Source organism: Drosophila rhopaloa, unplaced genomic scaffold (assembly GCF_018152115.1).
Source record: "Drosophila rhopaloa isolate 14029-0021.01 unplaced genomic scaffold, ASM1815211v1 contig_150, whole genome shotgun sequence".
Taxonomy (NCBI): Eukaryota; Metazoa; Arthropoda; class Insecta; order Diptera; family Drosophilidae; genus Drosophila; species Drosophila rhopaloa.
In genome coordinates, this window is record NW_025335029.1 from 293,301 (window position 1) to 317,917 (window position 24,617).

The 24,617-nt window shown below is 43.6% G+C and overlaps 4 protein-coding genes across 7 annotated transcripts; 2 read left to right on the top strand and 2 right to left on the bottom strand.

The window, feature by feature from the left end:
• Positions 1-5: 5 nt before the first annotated feature.
• LOC108040025 lies at positions 6-14,762 on the bottom strand. Of its 2 annotated transcripts, XM_044456736.1 has the most exons (5): positions 14,130-14,762; positions 6,357-6,603; positions 6,158-6,281; positions 3,355-5,819; positions 6-1,940 (listed from the first exon to the last, which is right to left on the bottom strand). In XM_044456736.1, exons 1-5 carry the CDS (start codon positions 14,682-14,684, stop codon positions 115-117), a joined length of 5,217 nt encoding a protein of 1,738 aa, XP_044312671.1. In that variant the 5' UTR covers positions 14,685-14,762; the 3' UTR covers positions 6-114. The 2 variants fall into 2 exon arrangements, with proteins under 2 accessions (XP_044312671.1, XP_044312672.1); XM_044456737.1 differs by lacking the exon at positions 14,130-14,762 and having other exon boundaries at positions 6,158-6,300; positions 6,357-6,541.
• On the top strand, positions 7,523-14,061 carry LOC108040036. 2 transcript variants are annotated; one of them, XM_044456739.1, is made up of 3 exons: positions 7,523-7,760; positions 10,559-10,816; positions 12,777-14,061. In XM_044456739.1, exons 2-3 carry the CDS (start codon positions 10,757-10,759, stop codon positions 13,803-13,805), a joined length of 1,089 nt encoding a protein of 362 aa, XP_044312674.1. In that variant the 5' UTR covers positions 7,523-7,760; positions 10,559-10,756; the 3' UTR covers positions 13,806-14,061. The 2 variants fall into 2 exon arrangements, with proteins under 2 accessions (XP_044312674.1, XP_044312675.1); XM_044456740.1 differs by lacking the exon at positions 7,523-7,760 and adding an exon at positions 10,311-10,476.
• Positions 14,763-15,365: 603 nt separating the features above from the next.
• LOC108040033 (TBC1 domain family member 9) lies at positions 15,366-21,282 on the top strand. 2 transcript variants are annotated; one of them, XM_017117264.2, is made up of 11 exons: positions 15,366-15,501; positions 15,968-16,134; positions 16,883-17,141; positions 17,203-17,764; positions 17,825-17,973; positions 18,036-19,431; positions 19,494-19,711; positions 19,800-20,029; positions 20,135-20,485; positions 20,566-20,660; positions 20,721-21,282. In XM_017117264.2, the coding sequence occupies exons 1-11, from the start codon at positions 15,458-15,460 to the stop codon at positions 21,030-21,032; spliced, it is 3,783 nt and encodes a 1,260-aa protein (XP_016972753.1). In that variant the 5' UTR covers positions 15,366-15,457; the 3' UTR covers positions 21,033-21,282. The 2 variants fall into 2 exon arrangements, with proteins under 2 accessions (XP_016972753.1, XP_016972752.1); XM_017117263.2 differs by having other exon boundaries at positions 19,800-20,485.
• On the bottom strand, positions 21,190-24,231 carry LOC108040035 (pre-rRNA-processing protein TSR1 homolog). Its single transcript, XM_017117265.2, has 4 exons — positions 24,018-24,231; positions 22,386-23,950; positions 22,058-22,324; positions 21,190-22,000 (listed from the first exon to the last, which is right to left on the bottom strand). The coding sequence occupies exons 1-4, from the start codon at positions 24,121-24,123 to the stop codon at positions 21,491-21,493; spliced, it is 2,448 nt and encodes an 815-aa protein (XP_016972754.1). The 5' UTR covers positions 24,124-24,231; the 3' UTR covers positions 21,190-21,490.
• Positions 24,232-24,617: the final 386 nt, after the last annotated feature.

Consider the following 24,617-nt stretch of genomic DNA (forward strand, 5'->3'; position numbering starts at 1 on the left):
GAAAATAAAATGTTTTGCTTTTTTATTCCCTTTTCAAAAGATATTATCCAAACAAGTAGTAACTAATTTTCAGCGTCTGCCCCATTGAATACCAAACAAATCTCCTGCTCCCCTTCAAGGTCCGCCCTCTTCGCCGCCCTCCTCCTCCTCGTTCTCCACGGTGGCTCCTTCGCGCAGCATCTCCACCTTGTGGATGCTGAAGTCGATGTTGTAGAAGGGCACGTTCAGGGTGACCACCACGCAGTAGAGAAGCACCTGGAGATGGCGGGTGCGCAGCATGTAGGAGGCGCCCTGTTGCTTGGGGAACAGTGGGTGGTCCTTCTCCTGGCAGTCGTACATGAAGTATCCGCCATCGTGACCGGGACAGAAACCAATGGCCAGCGATCGCTTTCGCACACTGACTATCCCGAACTGATAGTGGCTGAAGAAGTAGATCAGAGCCTCGGAAAGGTTCATCCGGTTGAAAGTGGGAACGCGGTACAGTTTTCCGTAGCACACATGCTCGATGTGCACCACAAAGTTGATGGTGTCCATGGAGCAGTCGATGTTCAGGTTCTCCAGCGAGAACTCGTAGTCCTCCTTGCTGATCTGGTCGATGCTCTCCTTGAAGTAGGTGTTTCCGCTCACCACGATGGTGTCCAGGAGATGGGGACTCCAGTCCATCAGCCGGTAGACACTGGCCGCACAACAGGCCATCACATAGCAGCCCAGATACTGACGGCCCCTCACATCGTCCTCGAAGACAGGAGCCTCCGGATGCAGGTTGCCCCACAGAGACCACAAGCGACCCTCGATCTCGATGTCAAACTTCTTGATCTTGCTGATGGGCAGGTTGCGATACTTGCCCGCCGTATTCCGCCGATTGAGCCTGCTCCAGACGGGCAGACAGTTCTCCAGCTCCAACCATCCCAGCGATTCGTTGGTGGCACAGATCTCGTACTCGGGTCTACCGTACTGCTTATTGGTGCAGGTCATCGGTATGGAGAGATCGGTGAGCAGCTGCAGGATTCTCGCATTCGGTGCCGCCTTCTTGTGCGATAGTACATCCACAACGAAGAACTTGTACAGGTTCTTCTCCTTCCAGTCTTTGGCTGCACTGCGATCATCGATGTACTTGATCAGGGAATCCACATCGTAGAGGAGCACCCAGGAGGCGGTGTTTCTTTCGGGCCAGCGCTTTGGACCCTTGCGGCATCGTTTCTTCTTCTTTCCTCCCTCCTCGTCACCCTCGTCCTCCTGCTCCTCATCTCCTCCAGGTTTCTCCATACTACCATATGGCTCGAACAGGTGGAAGAACTCGTCGTGGTAGATGGCATAGCTTCCATTGGGCGTAAAGATTATCATGTATTTGCGCACATTCAGCAACTTGCCAAACTTCTTCTTGAAGAGCATGAGACCCACATCCGGAGAACCGGGTTTCTTCACCGGCGTTGGAGTCCACATTCCCGCCGCCTCAAAGCACCGGATCCAGATGTCGAACTCATAATCGTCGATGGTCACGTGGCGCACCACGCGTTCGAACACCGATTCCAGTTCACAGACCCCCGTGGAAATGGCCTTGGCATTGTTGATCACCCGGTCGATGCGGTACGAGTTCCACTGGTTTAAAGGTCGCAAGGAGCAACTGATGATGGCCAGGGCGGAGGCGAAGTAGCACGGCTTGATCGTCTTGATGGAGCCCTCGTCACGGCCCTCGAGCGCCACGCTGCCCTGGATCTTGAAGTTGCAGTCCTTCTCGCGCATCCTGTAGCCGAACATGATGGGACGGGGCTTGTAGGCACGGCGAAGTTCCTTCGGCAGCTTCTTGCCTGGACGGTGCTTCAGCTCCACCTCCTCCTCGCCCTCGCCTTCCTCCTCGCCATCCTCAATGCCGACCATGTCGTCCTCCTCGTCGCCCTCCTCGCCTTCGCCCTCGTCGATGCCAATGTCACGGTACTCGGCTGCAATTGATGTTTGCAAACGGTTTACATAAATGGCAGAAATATTATATTTAATCCTAAGTCCAAATAAAGAAGCGCTATGATCTCATTTAAATAAAACTATGAGTATCCCACGAAAAAATCAAAAACTATTTAATATATAACGACAATAACTTACTTGAAACTGTTTATTACTAAAAAATTATTAACATTTTTTTTTGTTTTTTTGAGGCATTAAAAATTTGTTGACCAATTGAACATAAACAGCTTTTAATAGAAAATTTAGAAAACAAAGATTGACGGATTATATATTATATAATATTTTAAAATAATGATTAGTTTTAAGAAAAAACAATTAAAATTAATACTTTTTTAATGCTAAAAATATAAAAGTAAATATTGTTTTTTTTCTCAAAATAAAACTTGTTTTGAAACTGCGTATTCTGTGTGTAGATATATGACGATTTACATCTATAAACCAGTAATATAAATCTTGTGTTCAAATCAATACCCATGGCATTTAATGTGTTGAACAGGCTTTTTAAAATACAAAACACAGATGCACATTAAAATAGTTAGCAAGTATGTATGTAAAAGCGTCTGTTTTGTAATTTATAGAATACAAAAAACAGGCGTATTTTTAAATATCTAGGAGGAAACAATTTAATATGCTTATTTACCTCAAAATATGGATTTTTACACTCTTTAATGAATCATTGCCTACTGGATTATAAATTAAAATTTTATATAATTTTGACAGTTTACGACTAGTTTTTGGCTAGGCTGTGACCCGTTACATTTGGATTCTTACAAAATAAATTGTATAGCTACAATGATCCACGCACAATGGTGTTTTTTTATCTGAATTGATCGAAAACAGGCGCCTCTACAAACATTCAAGGGTTTTTGTGTTTTTATCTCTTCAAATGCCTTGGGAATAGATGCGAACTTCACTACCAAAGTACTCATATATTTTATTTCACTTCCAATGTAATAAGAAATTAATTGAAATGTAAAATTTCAAGTCATTTGCGTCACAATAAAAATGATAAGCCACTCTCGAGAATTCGATTAAGTGTTGTGATATTTTTTGGGCGCAAAATCGAAACCCCCAACGTTAAAAACGAAAACCAATTACGCAGATGTTCTTAAAACAGTCTATATAAACATAATTTTGAATCTATAAGCCTGCACCTGTTACTTATTTTATTGTGCTGTATTAATTTTTTGCTCAACCCTTATCACAATTCTTACAGAATATTTAAAAATGATAAATATTCAAATTATAAAGGATATGGAAAGATAATTACAATTATTATTTTCAGTCCCTGAAAACACCTTTAAACTGAGAAATATCCGAAGTTCAAAAGCGAAATTAAAAAGTTACAAATTATTTTGTACCACAAAATTAAAGATCTCCCTAATAGACACTCACGTTTCTTTCCAGCCTTCCGGTCCATGTGCTCCTGTTTGGCCTTGAGGAACATCTGGATGCGCTCGTTCTCCTTCTGGAGCTCCTCGTCGATGAAACGCATCTTCTCCAGCCGCTGTTCGCGCAGCTTCTTCTGCCGCGCCGTCTCCTGTTTGACCTCTTTATCATCATCCTCCTTGCGCCAGGGTCGGAACCTCCCGCTGATGTTATTATCCACCATTTGGATGCAGGCCACGATAAAGTTCATCACCGAACAGCCCTGGGGATTGCAGCCGAATTCGATGCGCTTGATCAAAGCATCCAGTTCCACAAATCGGAGCAGGCAAGCTGGTCCAGATCCACCTTTCCTATAACCAATGGCATTGCAGGGAAAGCCAATAAACATGTAGACAAAGTTGTAGCGCTTGAAGATCACGCAGGAGAAGCGCTGGCAAACGAGGAGCAGTCTGTTGTTGTCCACCAGCAGATCCACCAGGACCTGGCGAAGAGGTACCATGATCGAGGACTTCACAATTTTCTTCACCTCCAATGTAAAGTTGCTCTCGCCAATGGCAATATCCGGTAGTTTCTTGGCCAAAAGACAGGCCAATATGTACTCATAGTTCTGGTAATCCTCTCCGAAACTATTTGCCGACTCCAAGGAGAATTCAATGAGATCTGCATTCCAGGTGGATAGCTTATACTTGGAGGAAACGGCCATGGCCACCAAGCCAGCAAGAAGACCTCCAAGTTTGGCCATCTCCTCGTCCAACTGAGGAAGTTGCGTGGTACCCACGATGATCCAGGAACCATCCGGTAACGCCTTGAAGTTGCTCTTGAGAGCCACCTCCTCCTCCACGGTGAGCACCCTCTTCAGATCCTCCTCCTCCTCCTGGCCCAGTTCATAGCCTCGCTTGATCTTCAGCCGCAGGGCCTTGAGATTCTCCTGATCCGTGCGCAAGAGAACCTTCTGGGCTGGCCTATAGATATGTGGCCTCTTCGGCTGTGGTTCCGGCAACTCCTTAATAATGCTATTAATAATCATGTTGATCAGCTCCTCCACCATTTCCTTTTCATCGACGGTGGGGAAGCGATCCTCCTCAGGGATGCTCTCAATACTCTTCTTCTGCTTCAGCTCCGGTATTGGCGGTTCATCCGTGAAGGTGGGCAGACCCATCTGCAGACCCGGGAACTTGTTCGTTTGCGGTGTCATCACCTGCAGAGGTCGGATGCAGCCCGTCCGAATCCCATGGATGAAGAACTTGCCACCACGTCGCATCTTCAGAGCATTCATGTAGATCACACGCACAAAGGAGTCAAAAGTGGCGTGTAGTTGCAGCACAGCCAGACCCTTGATGGTATAGTCATCGGGGTCCACCACCAGACCCGTTCGATTCCTCCGGAAGGGATCAAAGACATAGAAGAACTCCTTGTCCCTCCACAAAGCCATCACTGAGTTATCGATCTGCAGCAAGGCCGATGGCCACTGGGGCATGTTGAACAACTGATGCAGGGCCATCGTTAGCTGGGACTCCAAATAGTTCTTACAGTCCGCCACATGGCCATTGATCATAAAGGGATGCTTGCGAACCGTGGCCTTGAAGGCACCCATGAGGAACATTTCCGGCAGATCCACCACATTCAAATGGGGCTTCTTGTTCTTCCACCGCTTGCCATCCAGACGGAACTTCTTGCGCAGTGTTTTGTAGTAGGCCACGCCATACCTTATGATATCATCCACAGTGCCCGGTTTCCAGAGTTTGGCCAGCTCAAATTCCGAGTAAATGAGAGCTATCAGCGACACAACCAGCGAGGCATTCTTCTCATTTCCGGAGATGGGCTGGTGAATGCCACCCGTGGCCGCAGTTTTCACCGCAAAGTTCTCATTAACCACAGCCCAGAGTTTGTGGTACTCCTCATTTTCCACCGGCCTCAGCGGCGGTTCCTTTAGTTTTCCATACTGAGTCAAGGCTATCTCAAAGATGTTGAACTCATCCTGCGGCTGCAGATCGCTAAACTTGGTGATCAGGTGAACCAGGTGCTCTGTAAAGCGAGTGGCCATCAGTGAGCACTTGCCCTCCTCGAAATCCCGCTCGCAGTTTTCATCGCGACCATTGGGATCGAAGATATAGTACGAGTTCAGGCAACGCTTCCAGATCAGCAGGAAGAGATCGCGGGACGTGAAGATGCAGGCATTGTACTTGGAGAAGAACAGCGAAAGGGCCTTAAACATATTCGGCTCGTTCTTTAGCAAGCCGGAGAAGTGGATCTTGATCTCCACGGCGGCATCGCGTTCTACCACCTGCTGAATGATATCGAAGTCGTTAACCTCCGACTTGTAGTTTAGATCGGCGCTCTTCTTGGTCAACTTCACGCCGCGCTTAAGGATTCCGTCCATGGTGCCAGCCGTCCAGAAATCGGGGTTCAAACGAAAGCTCTCCACGAAGGCCACTATAATAGCTCCGATCTCACTGGGCCGATTATAATATCTGGTATAGAAAAAGGGTTACGGTGTTACGATGTTTTTTTGAGGGAATCTTGGGATAGCAAGAATATTAAATAAAACCAACATTATTTATATCATATTTTTTTGGGTAATTGAATGTCTTTAAATCTTTAAATCAATAACCCTAAGAAATGGTACTTGGACTTCAAAATAAACTTCTCTTCAATTTAGGTTCTGATATTTTACGGCTATAGATTTAAGTCAAAATCTCCACCTATGCCAAAACTATTACTGAACAGATATTAAATTGATAAGCATTGAACAAAGAACTAAATTAACTTCAATATATATAGTTAAAAGAACTGTCACAGGTTCACTCACTGCATTCGGTAGGATTCCTGCTTTGGTTCCGGATAGATATTCCGATTTCCGAACACAATTTCCGCGGTAAAGGTCTTCTCCAGCTGCTGGGGTATATTATAGAGCGTGAGTTCTCCGTCGTTTTCTGCAAAATTTCGATGAAGCTAGATTAGAATAGCCAAGTTCGAAGGGAAGGGAATCTCCCCCGCCAAGTACACACCATATTTGGGCAAGGAGGCGGCGATGAACTCCTGGTCCATTTCCTCCTCGCGTCTCTGGTAGCCCACATTCCATGTCCACAAATCCTGCGGACTGCACCCCTCTATAATGTCGTAGGTCTTGAGATTCTCGCCCTCTAATCCCTCTTGCAGGATTCGCGGGTTGTAGGAGGGGAAGGGCAGATCCTCCAGGGGACCCACTTCAGTCTCGTTTAGGTAGATGCGACTCTTGGGACGCTTTAACTCCAACTAAGCACAGAGAAAAAAATTATACAAGTTTTTATTTACCGTGATATATATTACAAATAAATGCCATTTATATTGAAGCTGAAATTTCAACAAATATTGTAACAAAGAATAAAAACATATTCTTGTTATAGGTTAGTCACATTTTAATGCCTTTATCTCTATGAAAGTATGCAATTCAAATATATTTAGTTATTCATTTTAAGAGATATTTGAAATTAAATGGGAGCTTCAACACAACTGCTAATCTTTTTTCAGTTAATCTAAAACATTTGGTATATTACAACTAACTAAAGATAATAATAATCAAAAGGGTTCTAAAATAATAGAAAATAAACCAAAGAATATATTTCCAAAGATTATAACGCCCTTGCTCCTTACTTTTTCTCTGTCTGTGGGGTCAACAAAAGGTGTAGTTAGCCACAAATAAAATTAGGATATGCCAGCCAACTGAATTATTTAGAAACCCAATAGTCTTGGCTGGCGATTGGGTAACATATGGCCAGTTATCAGCGCTTGGCTCTGTGCAAGCTCTGTGCTTTCACTCGGCGACTCTGTTTTCCTGGCCATGGCCATAAGCTTTTAATGCGGCTGAAAATAGCACGCATACGCCACCGATGCCCGTCGCCCCGTATATAGGAGGCGTTTGTATTTGTCTTGGTCTTGTACGGGTATGTACGGGAGGCCTGTTTTACTTATTTTTTGTTTTTTTCTTCTGTATTTTTCTGCGCTCATCAAAAAGTTAGTAAGCGGCATAAGGTAAGCACGAAATGCCAACTAGACTGACTATAACGACCTGATGTCGCCGCGCTATATGCGCTGCTGCATGTGTATGGGTACGGGGTGCGTCCGTATAAGTGAGTGTGCCTCTATGGCTGGCTGGCCACGATGACGGCCACCAAACAACAGAGGCGTCCCATCCACAGAGCAGTAAACAACGAACAGCGCTTAGTGCCACATCACGGAATCTTATCGCTCTCGTTCGTTCCGAAAACCAAAAACCCAACCAAAACCGACAAGCCCGAGACCAGAAACCCGGACCCCCGAGCAAACACGAGGCTGTCTCGGCTGCAGAACAAACAAGTCATCTAGTAGCGTGCTGCAGCAACAACAACCACAGAAATCGAGACATATAGTACTGGGGCGACCAGGTGAACCAGGTGAGCGTCGCAGTATCGCGCAGTTATAGCATACGACCACGTCAATACCAATACCAATACCAAAGCGCAGTTGCCAACAGCACAAGTTGGTTCCACTACGCAACCCTCTCGAAAAATAGGCGCGCTGGCAAAATGTCAAACTAGGTAGGGTAACGATGGTGCGGAGGGGGGTCCGTCTGCTGCGGGGACTGCAAGATCTTGCCAAAGACAGGTGTGCTGGGATCTGCACTTAATTATAGCTCTTAATGGCACAGACAGAATCTTAAACCCATGTATTTGTGGCTTTTTAATTTATTTTAAGAACAACAACATCTACGGGTTTTCGTTAGATTGTTATTAATATAAATGATACCTAGCATGATCCTAGCAAGAACAGGTTGACACAGAGTACGGGGTTGTAATTAAAAAATTGTAAGTGTAATTATCTTTTATCTTTCGATTAAAACCAACAGCTTATATAGACAAAAAGATGGCTGCAAGAATCATAAAGATGGTTATCCTGAATTAAAGCATTCTTTATGGGAATTGCTGGTAAAAACAAAAAAAAAATGACTTTAATATACTTAAAATTAGCGTGTAGATGCATTTTCACAATTGATCGTATATAAAAAAGAAGCCGCAATTTGTAAGCCAATAAGAAAATGCCACGTATTCTCGGTTTGAAGAACCTAAAGGGAACTGACAGAGCAATCAATTTAAAGGCAGCTGCTTGCTTCAAAAATGCTGAGGCTGCAAAAACTGCCTCGGTGATGAATTTGACTTCGAATTAAAATTGGTATTTGCCAGGTGCAGCCGCCCAACGAAACGCAGATATTCATATGTATGGTATATACAGATGCCAAGCTATAAAGTGTACAGCAAACAAACAACCTCTGGCGGCGCCCCTGAAAAAGGCAAAGTTTGCAGAAACAGAGACGTAAATTTTAACAAGGGGTCCTTTTTGGGTTTTAAGGACCCTTTTGAAGTGATCAAATACTTTTAGCTTTAAACCTACTTTGAAGAAAACGTTAGTAAGCAAACTCTAACTCGAAAATGATAATAAATCACCAACTAATTTTTATTTCCTTTAAAGGATTTATTTAGTGTCCAACAATTGTATTCTAAAATTTTGGGAAGCCGCATTGCGATTGAACTTTATACCTTTTAAAAAACCATTATTACTAAAACGGCAAAGCTTCACATATGTATATAAATTATTATTATTTGTTACTAGATTCTATTGTGGACCAGATTACACCCTAAAGATCGGAAATAAATCCGTATTGCTTTTTGTCCATTGATAAGACGACTTTAGCTTTGAACTTCAATTGAACATTAGAGCGTGTTTATAATTCTTCGAGTAGCAAACGAAATGTTCAAAGAGTAGACAGGCTCTTATCTCAAGCACAAAGTTAATTAGGCAAGATAAAGAGAGGTTTCTGCAGAGAGCTACATATTCGAGTAGGAATCGGATTTTAATCGTTAACCCAGCCTATAGCCCAACCACCCCCTCCGTCCAACGCCCACGCCCCCAGCCAACAACAAGCGAGACATAACAAACAACGTACGCGGCAAAACGCAAACGCAAATGAAACAAAAGCGAAGCGACTGCAACCGCACTGCTTTTGCATATGCACATTGCACGATGCACTAGACCAACAAAGCTCACAGCTGCGGTTAAAAACATAGTGGTTATCACAGGGTTTTAATAAATAAGGACTTACAGGTCTTGAATAAAGTAGAATTTACATATATTCATACATGGGAAGAAAAGAGTAGCAGTATTTATTTTACAAGGATGAATCTTGTTTTTAGACTGGTTAATTTTGCCGAAAAACCCAATCGGAAACCCAACCCAAGAATAAAAACATCTTAGAAAATGGCGTAAAGCTTTCAAAATTTGTAATTGAATAAAACTACTAATCTGATCTCATGCACCCCACTGAATTACAGCTTAACAATGTTCTTGTTCTAATAATAAAGAATTGGAATAAAAAAATACATCAGTCTCAGCTTTCAGTCAGAAGAGTAAAAGCAATTTTACTATTTATTACGACGATTGGTAATACACAAATTTACCACATATTTTCTAAAATATGGTACTATATCTACGCCAGCAATAGTAATTTATGGTATTCTAAATTGTCTTATGGTTGCTTTGAAGTACCCAAGAATACTTTCTTATCTGGTCGATGTCGTTTCAACCCAAGATTAGCAATCAAATAACCTAAGACCTTTGTCAAGTGGTGTAACTCTTTTCCCGATTTATTTTTGGAACATTATCTGTCACGTTTCTTAATAAAACAAAAACTATTAATATTTTGACCTATGTACACTGTTCAAAATGAATAGATACAATAAGTTGAACTAACACCTTTATCAAGCGGGTGAACTCTATTTCTATTTAATTTTCTTGGTAAACATTTTATACGGGTTTTCCTAATACAAGCCACTAGTATTTTAACCCAAACTGTGCACCAGTAACAGCTGCAAGTGTCGTTTGTGTTGCTACAACAACAAAGGCCTCGCAAAGGGACTGAGCATAGTGAACCGTTTTTATTTCATACGGAGCGCGCAAAGAACGCACACACACAGACGAAGAGACGAAGAGCGGAACCAAAAAAACAGGGCGCACAAGTGTTATTACTCAGTAATTGTAAAAATGTCAGAGTCGCAACAACAAAAGCTATTAGAGGCAAAGCGAATTTGAGAACGTGCCGTGCCAACACTCATAAAAGTGACTAATAACAATTTGCTATTTGCATGGGCAGTATTAATAATGCTTTTATTTCTGTTTTATTGCGATTTATTTGTGGCAGCTTCAAAAGGAGTCACACACACATGCTCTATATCTCACTCTGACGCACGATCTTTGTGGCGAGAGAGAGGCCACAACAACAGCGCAATTGGCTGAGTGTGAAAGCTGCTGCGCAGTTAGCGGAAAAGAGGGAAAGGAGAAGGAGGAGATAAAGAAGGAGCAGAAAACTAGTTAAAATTTACTTTAAACTACTATTCAAATGGCAGCTATAGCGGCATTACCAACGGCGACGCTGCGACGCAACAATAACAACAAAGGGGTAAGTAGTCCCAAGGGGAAGCCAGATATGTTTGTATGTACATATGTATGTATGTATGTATGTATGTTAACTTGGCCTTTAAGCGGTCCGCTGAGGGTGGATTTTACAACTGGCCTCAAGTGTCCACGCGGCCGTCAGACAAGCACGCGTCTAAGTTGGAAATATATGTACATTAGGGTGGCCCAAATAAAACCAAACTTGGTTTGCAATTAATGCATTCGAAAAACCACATATTTATACCCTTGCAGAGGGTATTATAATTTCAGTCAAAAGTTTGCAACGCAGTGAAGGAGACATTTCCGACCCTATAAAGTATATATATTCTTGATCAGCATCACCAGGAGAGTCGATCTAGCCATGTCCGTCTGTCCGTCTGTCCGTCTGTCCGTCCGTCTGTCCGTCCGTCTGTCCGTCCGTCCGTTTCTACGCAAACTAGTCCCACAGTTTTAAAGCTATCTGCTTGAAACTTTCCCAAAAGTTGTCTTTCTATTGCAGGTAGTATATAAGTCGGAACGAGCCGGATCGGGCCACTATATCGTATAGCTGTCATATAACTGAACGATCGGAAATGCCATAACTTTGGTGTTTTTGAAGTTAGGAAGTTGTAATTTTCTATGGGTTTTATTTTTGGCCAATCAGTCTGACCTACCAAATTTCATAAGTATCGGGCGACTATATCCTATAGCCGCAATATAACTGATTGATCGGAAATGCCATAACTTTGGTTTTTGTAAAGTTAGAAAGTTGGGATTTTCTATGGGTTTAATTTTTCGCCAATCAATCCGACCTACCAAATTTCATAAGGATCGGCCGACTATATCTTGTAGCTGCCATATAACTGATTGATCGGAAATGAAATAACTTTGGTGTTTTTAAAGTTAGGAAGGTGGGATTTTTTATTAGTTTCTACGCAAACTAGTCTCTCAGTTTTAAAGCTATCGGATTGAAACTTTGCACACACCCTTCTTTCCTTTGCACGCAGTATATAAGTCGGAACGGCCGGGATCGGCCGACTATATCTTATAGCTGCCATATAACTGATTGATCGGAAATGCCATAACTTTTGTGTTTGTAAAGTTAGGAAGTTGGGATTTTCTATGGGTTTTATATTTGGCCAATCAATCCGACCTACCGAATTTCATAACGATCGGCCGAATATATCTTATAGCTGCCATATAACTGAACGATTGGAAATGCCATAACTTTGGTGTTTTTAAAGTTAGGAAGTTGGGATTTTTTATGAGTATTAAGAATGCATCATATAAATAATTTTGGAGAATATAATTTACAGAATATTCTGCAAGGGTATATCAACTTCGGCTCCGCCCGAAGTTTGCTTTCCTTTCTTGTTTTTGTTTTAAATATGTGCTCCACAAAGGTCTGAAAGTTTCCATAAAAATTACTCATACGACATGTAATGTCAGTAAGAATAAATTGGTTGAATGTGCGAATGAGTGATAAAGTGGGAATCCAATTTTCAATCCTAACAGCGCATTTATTCAACAAATTCTCTGTGGAATGCCTTAAATTAAGCAAAATTACCTTAAATTTTCATACAAATAAGGACCGCTCTAACGTACTTTATATACATATGTATATGTATAGAACAAATTTATATTAAAAGAAAGGATTTCTATATTCAGACCTTTTGCATGATATAGTTTTGAATGTATATAGTACATGTACATATGTATATTTACCCTTGGTAAGAGAAGGATTTCTATATTCAGACCTTTTGCATGATCGTTTTAAATGTTACCTTCTTAAAAATGATATTTGTATACTCTAGCCGAGTTTACCACAATTCTAGTTAAATGTTTATCTAAACACATAGTACGACTAACTGTTTTTCCAACAACATTTACGCATTTACTTTATCGCTTTTTTCACGTTAATTTAATAAAATTATAAACCATTGCATGCTTATTTAGACTGATCTTTTATGCTCTTTTTTCCTTAGGTCAAATCCCGTCGCAATGAGCGTAACATTCTAACTTTTTACGAGAAAATTGCCGTTATCCGTTATTATGAGGAGACAAATATCTCAAGGAACAGTCTCGCCAAGATGTTCCACTGCTGCGCCACCCAAATACGTCGTATCCTGGATAAGAAAAAGGATCTGCTCCAACAATTGGCTAGCTTAAGTGAAGCGGATGCCTCTATTATAATTGAGGAGATGACGCGCAAGCGCCGAAAGTTTGAGATGAGTGCAATTAGTTTCCTTCTTCACGAATGGGTTGAGAGATGCACACAACTCCATTTGAATATAAGCATAAGGAATCAAAAACTTAAAGAAACAGCTTTGCGAATGGCAGCAGTTTTAAACCTGCCATCGTTTAGACCCTCCTACCGCTGGCTAAATCGATTCCGTGGAAAGTACAAGTACGAGGCGGATGAGCTGGGCTACCAAGGCGAGAATCCCTTAAACCAGGATCTCCCCGTCGAAGAAATTATTGTAGAGTTTAAGCATGCCCTACCCAACTTCATGCAACGGGAGCTGGCGGATCCGGCTGAAGGTGCTAACAAAGGACTGCTCAAACCCGACTTTGTTAACCTCTCCAGTGAGAATAGTCTGATGTCTGACCACCTCGACGAGGATGATGAAGTGGAGATGGTAACCTGTGAACCCAGCATGATGCCCTCGCCAGCCAGCTCACCAGAGGAAGAGGAAGAAGTACTTTCCCCGCAGGAAGACCAGGAAAGCCCAGATGATCAGATGAACGCCGGCACCAGCACCCTGCTTAATGGCGTATTCCCCCACCTGGCCATTATCCATCAGTTCGCTCTGATGAACTCCGACATACAGGCACTGGAGCTCATTTCCCAACTTGGCGTCCACATGCAGCAACAGGCTGTCTCTGGAGCATATCATACACTGTCGCTGGCGACGAGCGGGGTTGGTCAAACTGATTCGGGGACCAACTGCCTGCCCGATCTGCCACCGGGTAGCATATATGCGGACATCGATGACATTGAGTTGATCGAGTAGGAGTCACCAAATATCAACTAAAACAAAGCTAGCCTAAGCCTCAATGCCATAGAAAAGTCGTATTTTATTTATGAACAAAACACTTAATGAATAAATGTACTTAATAAGAATTTCGATTTCAATCTTTAAAAAAATGTTGAAAGCTATAAATGCGCTATTACTAAGATGTAACTCTTTCTAATAACTCTAGTTTTTAATTAATTTTAAAATCAAATCGGATTTCATTGATTTCCAAATCAATAAAAAGCATTGCTAATAATGTAAACTTATAAATTTGTATGATTCCCAGATTTTATGATAAGTATTTAAATTGTTGTCACTTACCATACGCTTATCAGGAATAATGATCATGTCCGAGCTGCACTCGGGAGTGGCTAGTTGTGGCTTGACGTCTGCCTCTTCTTCCTCCTCCCCCTCTTCGGCCTGCTGCTCCTCCTCGCCCATGTCCATGGGACTATTGAGAACCACAAGGTCCTTGGGACATGTCCTCTCAACCCTGGCGTCGTGCTCGACCAGGCCAAAATCCTTGCGGGCTGCCAGCACGCGCTCTCGCATCTCGGCATGGGTTTTGAGCTCTGCGGGAGTGCGCTGAGGTATGATGCACATGGTGTACTCGTCGTAAAGGGCACAGCGCTTCTTATAGGGCCGAATAAAGCGAGACTCCTCCGCCTTCTGGTGGATACGGCGCAGCTCATCCTCGATGGTCATCACTTGGGAGATCGTAGAGTTGGGCGGCTTTTTCTGGCAGACTCGGTCGCGAGGTGGACAGTTCTCTGCCTTCCATTCCGGCGACGTTTCGTTGCCGAGATAGGTTCGCACCTCGTAGGGATTCGTTGAAGGACTGCATTCTGCATTAACCTCAACGAATTTTTTCAACATATTAGCAAAACACTAAGGATTTTGCAGGGTTGGGGATAAAACTAGTAATTTTGTAGCACGTTCGTAATGTTTTGAAATAGTCACACAACTGAAATGTTTTTGTTTGGTGGTTTAAGTAAAAGCAAGGATTACTACAAATCTCAAATTTCAAAATCATAAATGAGAATATAAATTTTTAAAAAAATGTAGGTAAAATGTAATATTATAAAAAATTAGAAAGAATGTAATCATTTTGTAATATTGTTATTAATATTAAGGGCTGGAAAAATTAAATGTTCATTTAAAAAAATTACACGGGTTAAGAACAATCTCTTTTGTATACATTTTTTTACCACATCAAACAATATTTTTGCTTAAATGATTTATTATGTGTGACAAATTTATCGTACAATTTGAAAATAAACAGGTTTATTTAGTTTATAATAAACATAATTAATAGAAAAAACGTAAAATTGGAAAATAAATAAATACAATTTAACAGAATCGTAACTTTTCATTACTTTTAGAGGTACAGCTTAAAATAAGTAATTTCGCTTATATAATTATATAATATATATTATAATACGTATACTTATTTTAAAGTAAAATCGCTACCAATTCAAATATCCCGCGCTTAGCATCTATTCACAATAGACTGCTTTGTTCTTAATGCCTATTTCCGCTTTCTAGTAAACGGGCACACTTGTCGCAAAAACAACAATCAGCGCTGGATGCAGTATTAAACAAAGAGTAATTTTTGATTTTAGGCCTCGAACGGGCCACAGACGATCAAAATGTGGATTCAACCCAAGGAGCTGCTCCTGCCCTCGGCATTTTGGTGAGTTCCAGCCCAAATTTAAACCTAGATTTAGGGAATGCCGAAAATCTAATTTAAACATGCCTGATTGCATGTGTGTGGGTGAATTAGAAGGCATGTGTATATGCAATGTTGTGTTTATGGAAGGTGTCTCATGGAAAGAGATATCACGAAATGCATTCCAAGAGGAGAGCCTTTGATCGCGTAATGGGGTCACGCATAAACGCCGTACTTGCAGTTAGTTTAATTGCATTTGTTGATAACTAATTGAGGCGAGTTCAAGACTCCCAACTCTTTGGATCGGCGGCTCCGATTTCGCAACGCAAAAAGTGGCAGCTGTGCAAAGTCGGCAGCACCAGCTTGAAAATTGATTTCCAACTGTGTTTCCTGCTGCGTAAAAAAGAAACCCCTCCCCCAGATTTTCCCCAGCAGAGTGGGCCCCCCATAAACAAACACCTATTATTATAAAAACCCGTTCCGCCCACAGGATTGCCGAGATGCACTCGAGATACTTTGTCCTGCAGAAGCGACGTGGCCACGGAGAATCCCGGGGATTCGGATCCATGCTAGTTGGCACCTACGACAGCGTGATGAACAGCAAACCAGCTCCATACCGCATCCTCCACCAGACGCCCTCATCGGAGGTTTCTTACGGTAGGTTCTACAACTCGGATTCATCCGTCTTATCATTTCCAGTTCCTTCAGTCCAGTTGTCACCAATCTATGACCGTGAATCATCGGGTTTCTCGACGCTTTTATGGGAGTATGCCAATATTTCTTTCATCTACGGTTCCCTCACATCGCTTACGTAAACACAAAACGGAGCTGATTACAAAAGCTGCGGAGGCTGTCTCGTTTCTTTTGTTATTTAATTTAAAATATATTAAGAATGGAGGCTATAGAAGGAGTGTACTTAAAATACTTAAAAGCCTTATACTTTTATAAAAACTTCAATTATATACAAATTATTTAAAGTTAGGCCCATTTTTTTCATCGGTTCTATGCTAGGCAGTATGAACTTTCTGAAAATATACAGATTGCCTGATAAACTACAAAAAACCACAAAATAATACTGATATGGGTTGTTAAGCTGTGTGGAATGTAAAGCGATTTAGAAAATGGCATATTCCTCTAAATGTGTAGTATTAAACATAAATAATATACATTGTTATAGTTGTTGTTAAAAACACTATTTGACATATAAGAACCCTTTGCATTAATAATTATATCTTATCTATTTTTTGTGTAACTAATATATTTCTATTAATTCATGTATTTATCATAACAATTCCAAGTTTTTTGTTTGTCAGCAATATTGTATAGTAGCTTACTTTCGGTTATATCCAATTTAAACCTCAAATTTAAAGTGGATCATTATTTAACTAAAACTTTGAACACACAGAAATCGCAATTGGCATCACCCAGGATGAGATAGTCAAGGACTGGGAATGGCTGCAGAGCAATCTGTTTAAAGTGTTAGACGAAATGGAGAACGAAGACGAGGTGACTAACTTCACCATATGCAAAATCCAATCACTCTACACCCAAAACAATCAAGATGACACAGGCGAATCGGCGGATTTCAAGGTGATGACTTCACAATTTAGGCAGATATTCAAAATGCCCGAAGAAGAGCGACTTGTTAATTCCTACTCAGCCACGTAAGCAAAAAAAACCTATTACATTAGCAAAAATTCGTTACTAATTGGATTTGTATTTTAGATATGTTAAGAACAAGATTCCAAGACAGGGTCAGCTTTACATCTCTATGAACCATGTTTGTTATTACTCCTATATGTTGGGCCAGGAGATAAAGCGCATTATACGCTTTGCAGAGCTGGAGGACATTAGCCGAAATGCAAATACCATCTATCTGAAGACCACAAACAACATGACGTATAATTTTACAATGCTCTTTAACGCCAGCGAGGCGCATCTATTGATTGAGCAGCTTAACAAAATGGCCATTCAACAGCTGATCCATGATCCTGACAGTCCCGTGGTTGACCACGATCCCTCGAATTTCGCCCGGTTTGGTAACAAGACATCGAAAAAGCCCGTACTGCTACGCGATTTGACAGCTCGCCAGAAATCCGAGGAGTTTCGCATATATTTTCGACTGCCTCAGTCGGAGATAATTGACGGGAAAATCAAGGCCAATATTTGGACACCTTACTCAAAGCGATTTAATTCCGGTTTTATTTATCTATCGCCAAATTTCTTTTGCTTTCGTAGCGATGTCAAGGATTTGGTCAGCGTGGTAATACCGATGAAGACCATAAAGGTGGGTAAAATAAATTTCTCAGAGCTCACTTAGTTTAATTTATGTTTTTTAATTTCTTAGAGTGTGGAAAAAAAAGATGATGGTCAGCAAAGGTTCGAAAATCAAATTGTCATTATCACATCAGAAAATGTGCCTTTTATGTTTGCTCATATCGTGGATAGAGATGTGCTTATCTCCAAGATCACAGATCTACTCGCACGAATTCATGTGTAAGTTTAGGACTATAGAACAAAGCTTAAAACATTATTCACTAATCTCTTTTTTATGACAGTCCTGTAAGTCGCGAACGGGCCAAATACGACATCTCGTGGAGCAAGCAGACAGCTCTAATGAACACCTTTAAGACGCAGTTCAGTTCCGAGATTGTACAAAAACAAGAGGAAAAGATGTTGCGTTGGGAATCACATTTTCGGGACTTTGGACGTGGCATTGGAATGTTCCGTACCACGGACGTGATAAATCTGATTGTGGAGGGCATTCCCGATAAGCTGCGCCAGGAGATCTGGCTGATCTTCTCGGGAGCGATTCACGACAAGGAAATGAATCCAGGACTGTACGAAGACCTGGTAGAAAAGGCGGCCTGCATCAAAAATTGCTTTGCCCATGACGAGATCGATCGAGACTTGCCGCGTTCCCTGCCCGAACATCCGGCATTCCAGAGTACCGATGGAATTGGAGCTCTGAGAAGAGTCCTGCAGGCCTATGCACTGCGCAACCCGCAGGTGGGCTACTGCCAGGCCATGAACATTGTTTCGTCGGTGTTCCTGCTCTTCTGTGACGAGGAGAACGCCTTCTGGATGCTGGCCAGCCTGTGCGAGAACCTACTACCGGACTACTACAAGGATAAGGTGGTGGGCGCCCAGATTGATCAGGGCGTTCTAAACGAACTGGTTGAGACCCATCTGGCTGATTTGCACGGACATCTGGAGCAGCTGGGAGTGATCAAGATGATCTCAATCTCGTGGTTCCTTACCATCTTTATGAGCGTGATTAGTTACGAAAGCTCGCTGCACATCCTGGACTGCTTTTTCTACGAGGGCGCAAAAATCATCTTTATGATCTCGCTGCAAATCATCGAGTGGAACAGGGAAAAACTGCTGCTGTGCCAGGATGATGGCGAAGCCATGATTGTATTGCAGGATTATCTAGAGGGGATCTACAACCCAGAGTATCAGGTTCCTCCAGCTACTGACAAGCGAAAGTTGGAGCGCAAAATTCAAACCCAAACCGTACAGACTCTGATCCATGAGGCGTACACTAAGTTCGGTGAGGAGATCACCCAGCAGCGCATAGAGGAACTGCGGAACAAACATCGTCGACTGACCATGCGACAGTTTGATATTGACAACGAAAGAACCATTGTTAAGGCCTACGTCCAGAATTCTTATTTCAATCGTAACGAGCTGCATATGCTGCTAACCATCATCCGCGAGGAAAAGCATGCGCTGAAATCCCTGCAGCAGCAGCAGCAGAAGGCGCAATGTCCGCTTTCAGAGATGCCCCAGCTAGTGTCCCAGTCGCCAAGCAGGCCGGTCCATGAATCAGGAGCAATGGGAGACAGACACGAAGCCTACAGTGTCAATTATGAGGTGTTCCACACGCTCTTCACGGAGCTCACTCCCTGGCGCAAGTGCATTAGTGTGGACATTGGTGAAAAGTTGTTCAGGGTAAGTTAATGGTCGGGGATCTTTCTGGAATAAATCTATAAGTTTTTGCTTACTCTACCTAGCTCACAGACAAGCGAGGCACTGGTTTTCTAGACTTCGGTCAGCTCATTAATGCTTTGGGCTTAGTCTGCTCTACCAAGAGCATGGAAAAGCTAAAACTGCTGTTTGTCCTTCATCTGCCGCCTCTTTTGTCCAAAGCGGAGATTGAACGTTCGCGTCGCCCGCGACCTCGCACCAAAGACGATGCCGAGGAGGCCTTCGAGGCGGAGGATTTCTTTGAGTGAGTATTTTATTCAAAGCCAGATGCTTGAAATCGCGTTAAAAATTTGGCAGCCGACAGTGAAATTAACACTGGAAATCCATTACAGCAATGACGCCTCAGAATCGATGGAGGCGCTGCCCTCACCCTCGGATCACAACTTTGATGCCGACGACTTTGCCCTGATCAGTGCCACCCAGCACCTGCACAACCTGGCCGGAATCTCGGGAAACACGTTCATGGACCTTTCGCGCACTCCCAATCTCTCGCTGAACTCCAACACCTCATCGTTGGCACAGCGCAGCTCGACATTCTACGTGGACCTGCCGGCACTCCAGGGTACTGCAACATCCACAGATGCTGGGCGGGACGATGACGGGCCCCAGAGAGGGCTTCGCCAGCAGGGCCGTTACGAATCGATTGACACATTTTCGGATATTTCAGATCTGGGAGCGGCACGCATGACGCCGCCCGGAGCTGGAGTGGGAGCAGATGTGGCAGCCGAAGCAGCCTCGGCTGCGGCCGCCGATCACATGCTTCTGAATGTTGAGACTATATCGAATTTCTCACAGATCAGCGACCTCGTTGCAGCCACTCGACAAGAGCGCGCCGACTCGACCGCCACAGATTCGCGGAGCCTGGGCAGTCTAGGCTATCTGCTGGACCAGCCGGATGAGGGGGCGTCCAGTTCGCAGCACAGCATTCCGCATATGCGCAAGGAGAATTTCCAGCTTCTGTGGCGCAGCATCATTGAGATCATGGGTCTGGTGCAAGATGAAGAGATGCAAAGGGCTTGTAAGTATAAGTTTTGTACATTTCAAATATGTTCAGATATTAAAGGAGAGGACCTAATTTAAATATTGATTACTTTTCAGATGAGAATCTCCTCGAACTGGGCAACAGCAACATTAAGAAGGAGCCCAGCCTGGAAAGCTTTACACAGCTGAATTTGGGAGGCAGTGGCGATGAGGTAGGTCTTGCTATTTTTCTGAAAGATTAAAAATAACCCAAGTTAACTATCTCTTCCCAGCAACCGGATAGCAATGGAAATCCCACCACCCCCGCAGCGGAACCCATCGGCACCACTCGCCTCTTTGTGGCTCTCGAGGAGGAGCTGCGTCAGGCGAGTGGCAATGCCAGGACCACAACGACAAGCAGCGGCGGCAGCAGCAGCAGTAGCACAAACATCTCCGAGTCCTGGCACATATCCATTAGCCAGTTCATCGCCACGGTACTGACCGTCAATAGCATTGTCAGAGGTTTCCAAACACCCATCCAGATTAGCGAGCAAATCGAACAGCTGCAAAAGAAGCGGCGCAAGTGTTTGTCCACCAACTACTGAATAATCATATTCCCTATCCTATCCCCACCACCCAATCCTAGCCACAAAACTGTATTAGCCATATATGAGAGCCCGACCGATCCTTGATCCTTGTGCAATGCGGCAAGCTTTTAATCGTTTCCATGTTTTATGTATGTATATTGTATTGCCTCTATCGTTAAGTTAAGACAATTGTTTGTGAATATAATTCTATTATTCCTATTATACAACGCAGTCATACATAAATAGCAATGGATGCGGGTTTTTTGTACACACTGTATGTACTTTTGGGATGGTTATGGGGAAAATAATTCGTTTGGACATTTCATTTAACTTTTAAACATCAATCCTGTATTCCATTCTTGGTAAAATGGTCAACTTTAAAATTGATAAACATTACAAAAAAAACAGTTTTGAATTGTCCTTCGATTACTTTTTAGCTATAAGAGTAAGTTTTATCCTTCCACTCGAATACTCATTTACTCTTCCATTGCTATTTGCTGGGAGGTTCTTCTGTTTGCAGACGCATGCTGTCGCTCGTGCTCTGCCGTTCGTACCAGGCACTCCTCGTATGTCCACTTGGGGAAGACTCGCTTGTACAGGTACATGAACGCAGTGTCGTAGGATCGCAGCTGGCCATCAAAATAGCACTTCATGTGGCCGTGCGTGCCCAGCGATTCCTTGATGTGTCCTAGTCGGCCGCACTTAGTCCTTAGTTTTACCGGCTTGAAGTATTCCACATCCTCTTTGTAGAAGAACATGTATCGGATAGAAGCCGACTTGCGATTAATCCGCATGGGATGTCCGCTGAGGACAACGCGCTTGAGAACAATGCGATCTGGATTGCAGGAGAGCAGGCGTCCGCGGGCCACCAGCGCCAGCGTGGAGTCGGGATTCACTTTGAAGGCTAACACGGCTGAGGGAGGAAACTGAATAGGGGCATAAAACGTAGCACACACTGTTTCGTACGGGCGGAAATAGCGCTCAAACTGGAATAGTAAAATCTATTAATATTTATGCAACTACACAGAAAGGAGTACCCTTACCTTATGTTTGTCTCCGTTAGTGTGCTGGCTGTAAATGGGATTTACTACAAAGCGGCGATAGCCGCACTGGATAATCAACTGCTCTTTCGATTTCAGGGGCACCTCTGAGTCGGGCATTCGCTGCAGGACTACGTTCATGATGCACATCTGATGCTCGTGTGGAAGCATTCCATACACAATAATGTTGTCCGTCAGCTGGGCGGACCGGAAAGCATTCCAGCGGCTTTCGGGCACATTGATCACATGAAGCGTGACATAGAAACCAGGCTATAAACAAATATATACAAATTAAGAATATTTTACAAGTCGAATTTTTAAGGATTCTCACCAGCACACCCTCATACTCCTTGGCTTCGTTTAAAATCCTTCGCTTGGTGCGATCGAAATTCTGGAATTGATAGATACGCGCATAATCGGCGGGCAGGTTCTCCTTGGCATCCCAAGGTGATGTCCTAAAGGACTCCAAGCCACGGTATTTCTGGAACCTCTCGTGGGCGGGCACATCCAATGGCGTGTCTATCTCATCCGGCCAAAGCTGATCCGTGCGTGCCTGCTGCAGCTGCTTGAGAGTCTCACACTCCTCCTGGAAGTCCATCTGCTGGTCGTACTTCTCGTCGTTGACGGCCGCCTCCGAGGCCACGGACACACTGTCCTGAAACTCCTCTGTGTCGGAGTCCCGCTTCTCGTACTCGTCCTCGAAGGATTTGTTATCGCACGACATGAAGTCCTCATCATCCTCCTCGTCGTCATCATCATCATCATCTTCGTCGCCGCTCATATCATCGTTGCTGCCGGGATTTTCCACCTCCTCGACATCGGGAATCCAGGCTGCCTGGTACTCGCTGTAGCCCTTGGGCACACGTTTCACCAGCTTCATCTTTTTGGTCTCCTGCTGCGAAGCGGCGATCTCCTCCTCCGTGGGCCACGTCTGTTCCGCATCCATGGGATCGGGTATGTTCTCGCTTTGGAGTGAGGTGCGCTTTAGTGGATCACTGCGGTCCAGCAGACGCACCTCTGCATTCTCGCCATCGCGTGATTTGTCGAGTTTGTACGGATCTGGCGGGGCAACCACCTGGCTCAACTGAAAGTCACCCAAGCCGGGAATGTGCACCAAGCCGTTCACGTTTAGAGATTGTCCTCGAAGGAAACCAGTAACCTCAAGGGTGCCCAGATCCTCGCTGGGATCGGAACTCGGTTTGAACTCCACCACGTCGCCGAAGAGGTGAGGACGATTGGCTACATTGTGCAGGATGCGCTTTTTTTGTCCGCCAATGCGACGCATCACATTTAAACCTTCGCTGGCCGTGTCCAATTGCATGATCTTCTCTTCGGGTAGAAGCTTTGAGATGATCTTCTGAGCCGCTTGCTTGGTAGCAGTGCGTCGCTTGGGATTTATGGACTCCATATCCATGAGGGCAACCACAGGAGTGGGTATTCCCTGGGCGGACATCATATTAAAGATCCGTTGGCCCCAGCGATCGAAGATCTCGTCTTCGCCAAAGGCGGCGGAGGTCAGGAGCAGAGTGGTATCGCACACCTTGAGGTAATCCAGGGCAATAAGCTCATTGCCACGACCCACAGGAGGGGAAACAAAGGCGAAACGCTGCTTGAAGCGAGGAAGATTCATGTAAACAACCCCATTTGGGGAGTTCTCCACCACCAGATCGCTGTCGCAGCTCTGGAGGATGGCCAGTGCGGACTTGGGATCGATCTGCTCGTGCATGGGCAGCAAGCAGACTAGAAAGGGAGCGGTGTTCTGACCTCCAAGCTTTCTCTTCTGCTCCAGCACCTCATCCCTTTTGTTCTTGCGGAGCTGGTTCATCTGGTTGCGACGCTGCTCCTTGCGCTGCTGCTGCTTGTGCTTGTGGGAGATAGCCTTCAGGCCAATCTTTCCTGTGTGAGCAAGACGTGGTTTAGATCCTCTAGAGCTCCGTGAATCTCTTCAATAATTTGCACTTACCCTTCTGCGCATTGTCAATGGCTCCTTTGGAGCGATGACGGCCCGTTTTGTGGGCCTTGTTCGCTTGCTTCAGCGGCCCCGGCCGATGAAACGCATGATCCGCCATGATTGCAGCTCTTAGACTCACGAAATTCTAATTAATTTACGCTGTTTTGTTTTCTCTGCCAGAGCACATGTTCCGTCGCCAGTGTGACCAAAGTGACCAAAAGAGCTGCGCTTAACAGTGCACTTGAGTATGTTAGGCCTTAACAGCACTGTTATTAGGCGCCAATTTAAATATTAAGATTTTACTGTAAGTACTCACGGTACAATCTTAACATTTTAAATAAATAAAGTTGCGAAAATTTAAAACAATAAACCTTTTTTAAATAATTTTCAGCAATCCCAAAAAAGTTATATTTTTTTTGCTTTCTAATAAATTGTTCATAATTGTTGATTGATTTTGCACAGTTTAATCAAAATATGTGTTTTTTGTTATGTTGATCAGGCTGAACTCTTTTAATATTTAATATTACCACAATAATGTTCATTAATAAGTCCATGAACTTCTGCAATAAATATACAAATTAAAATTAAATTCCAGTTTGATTGTATAATGAA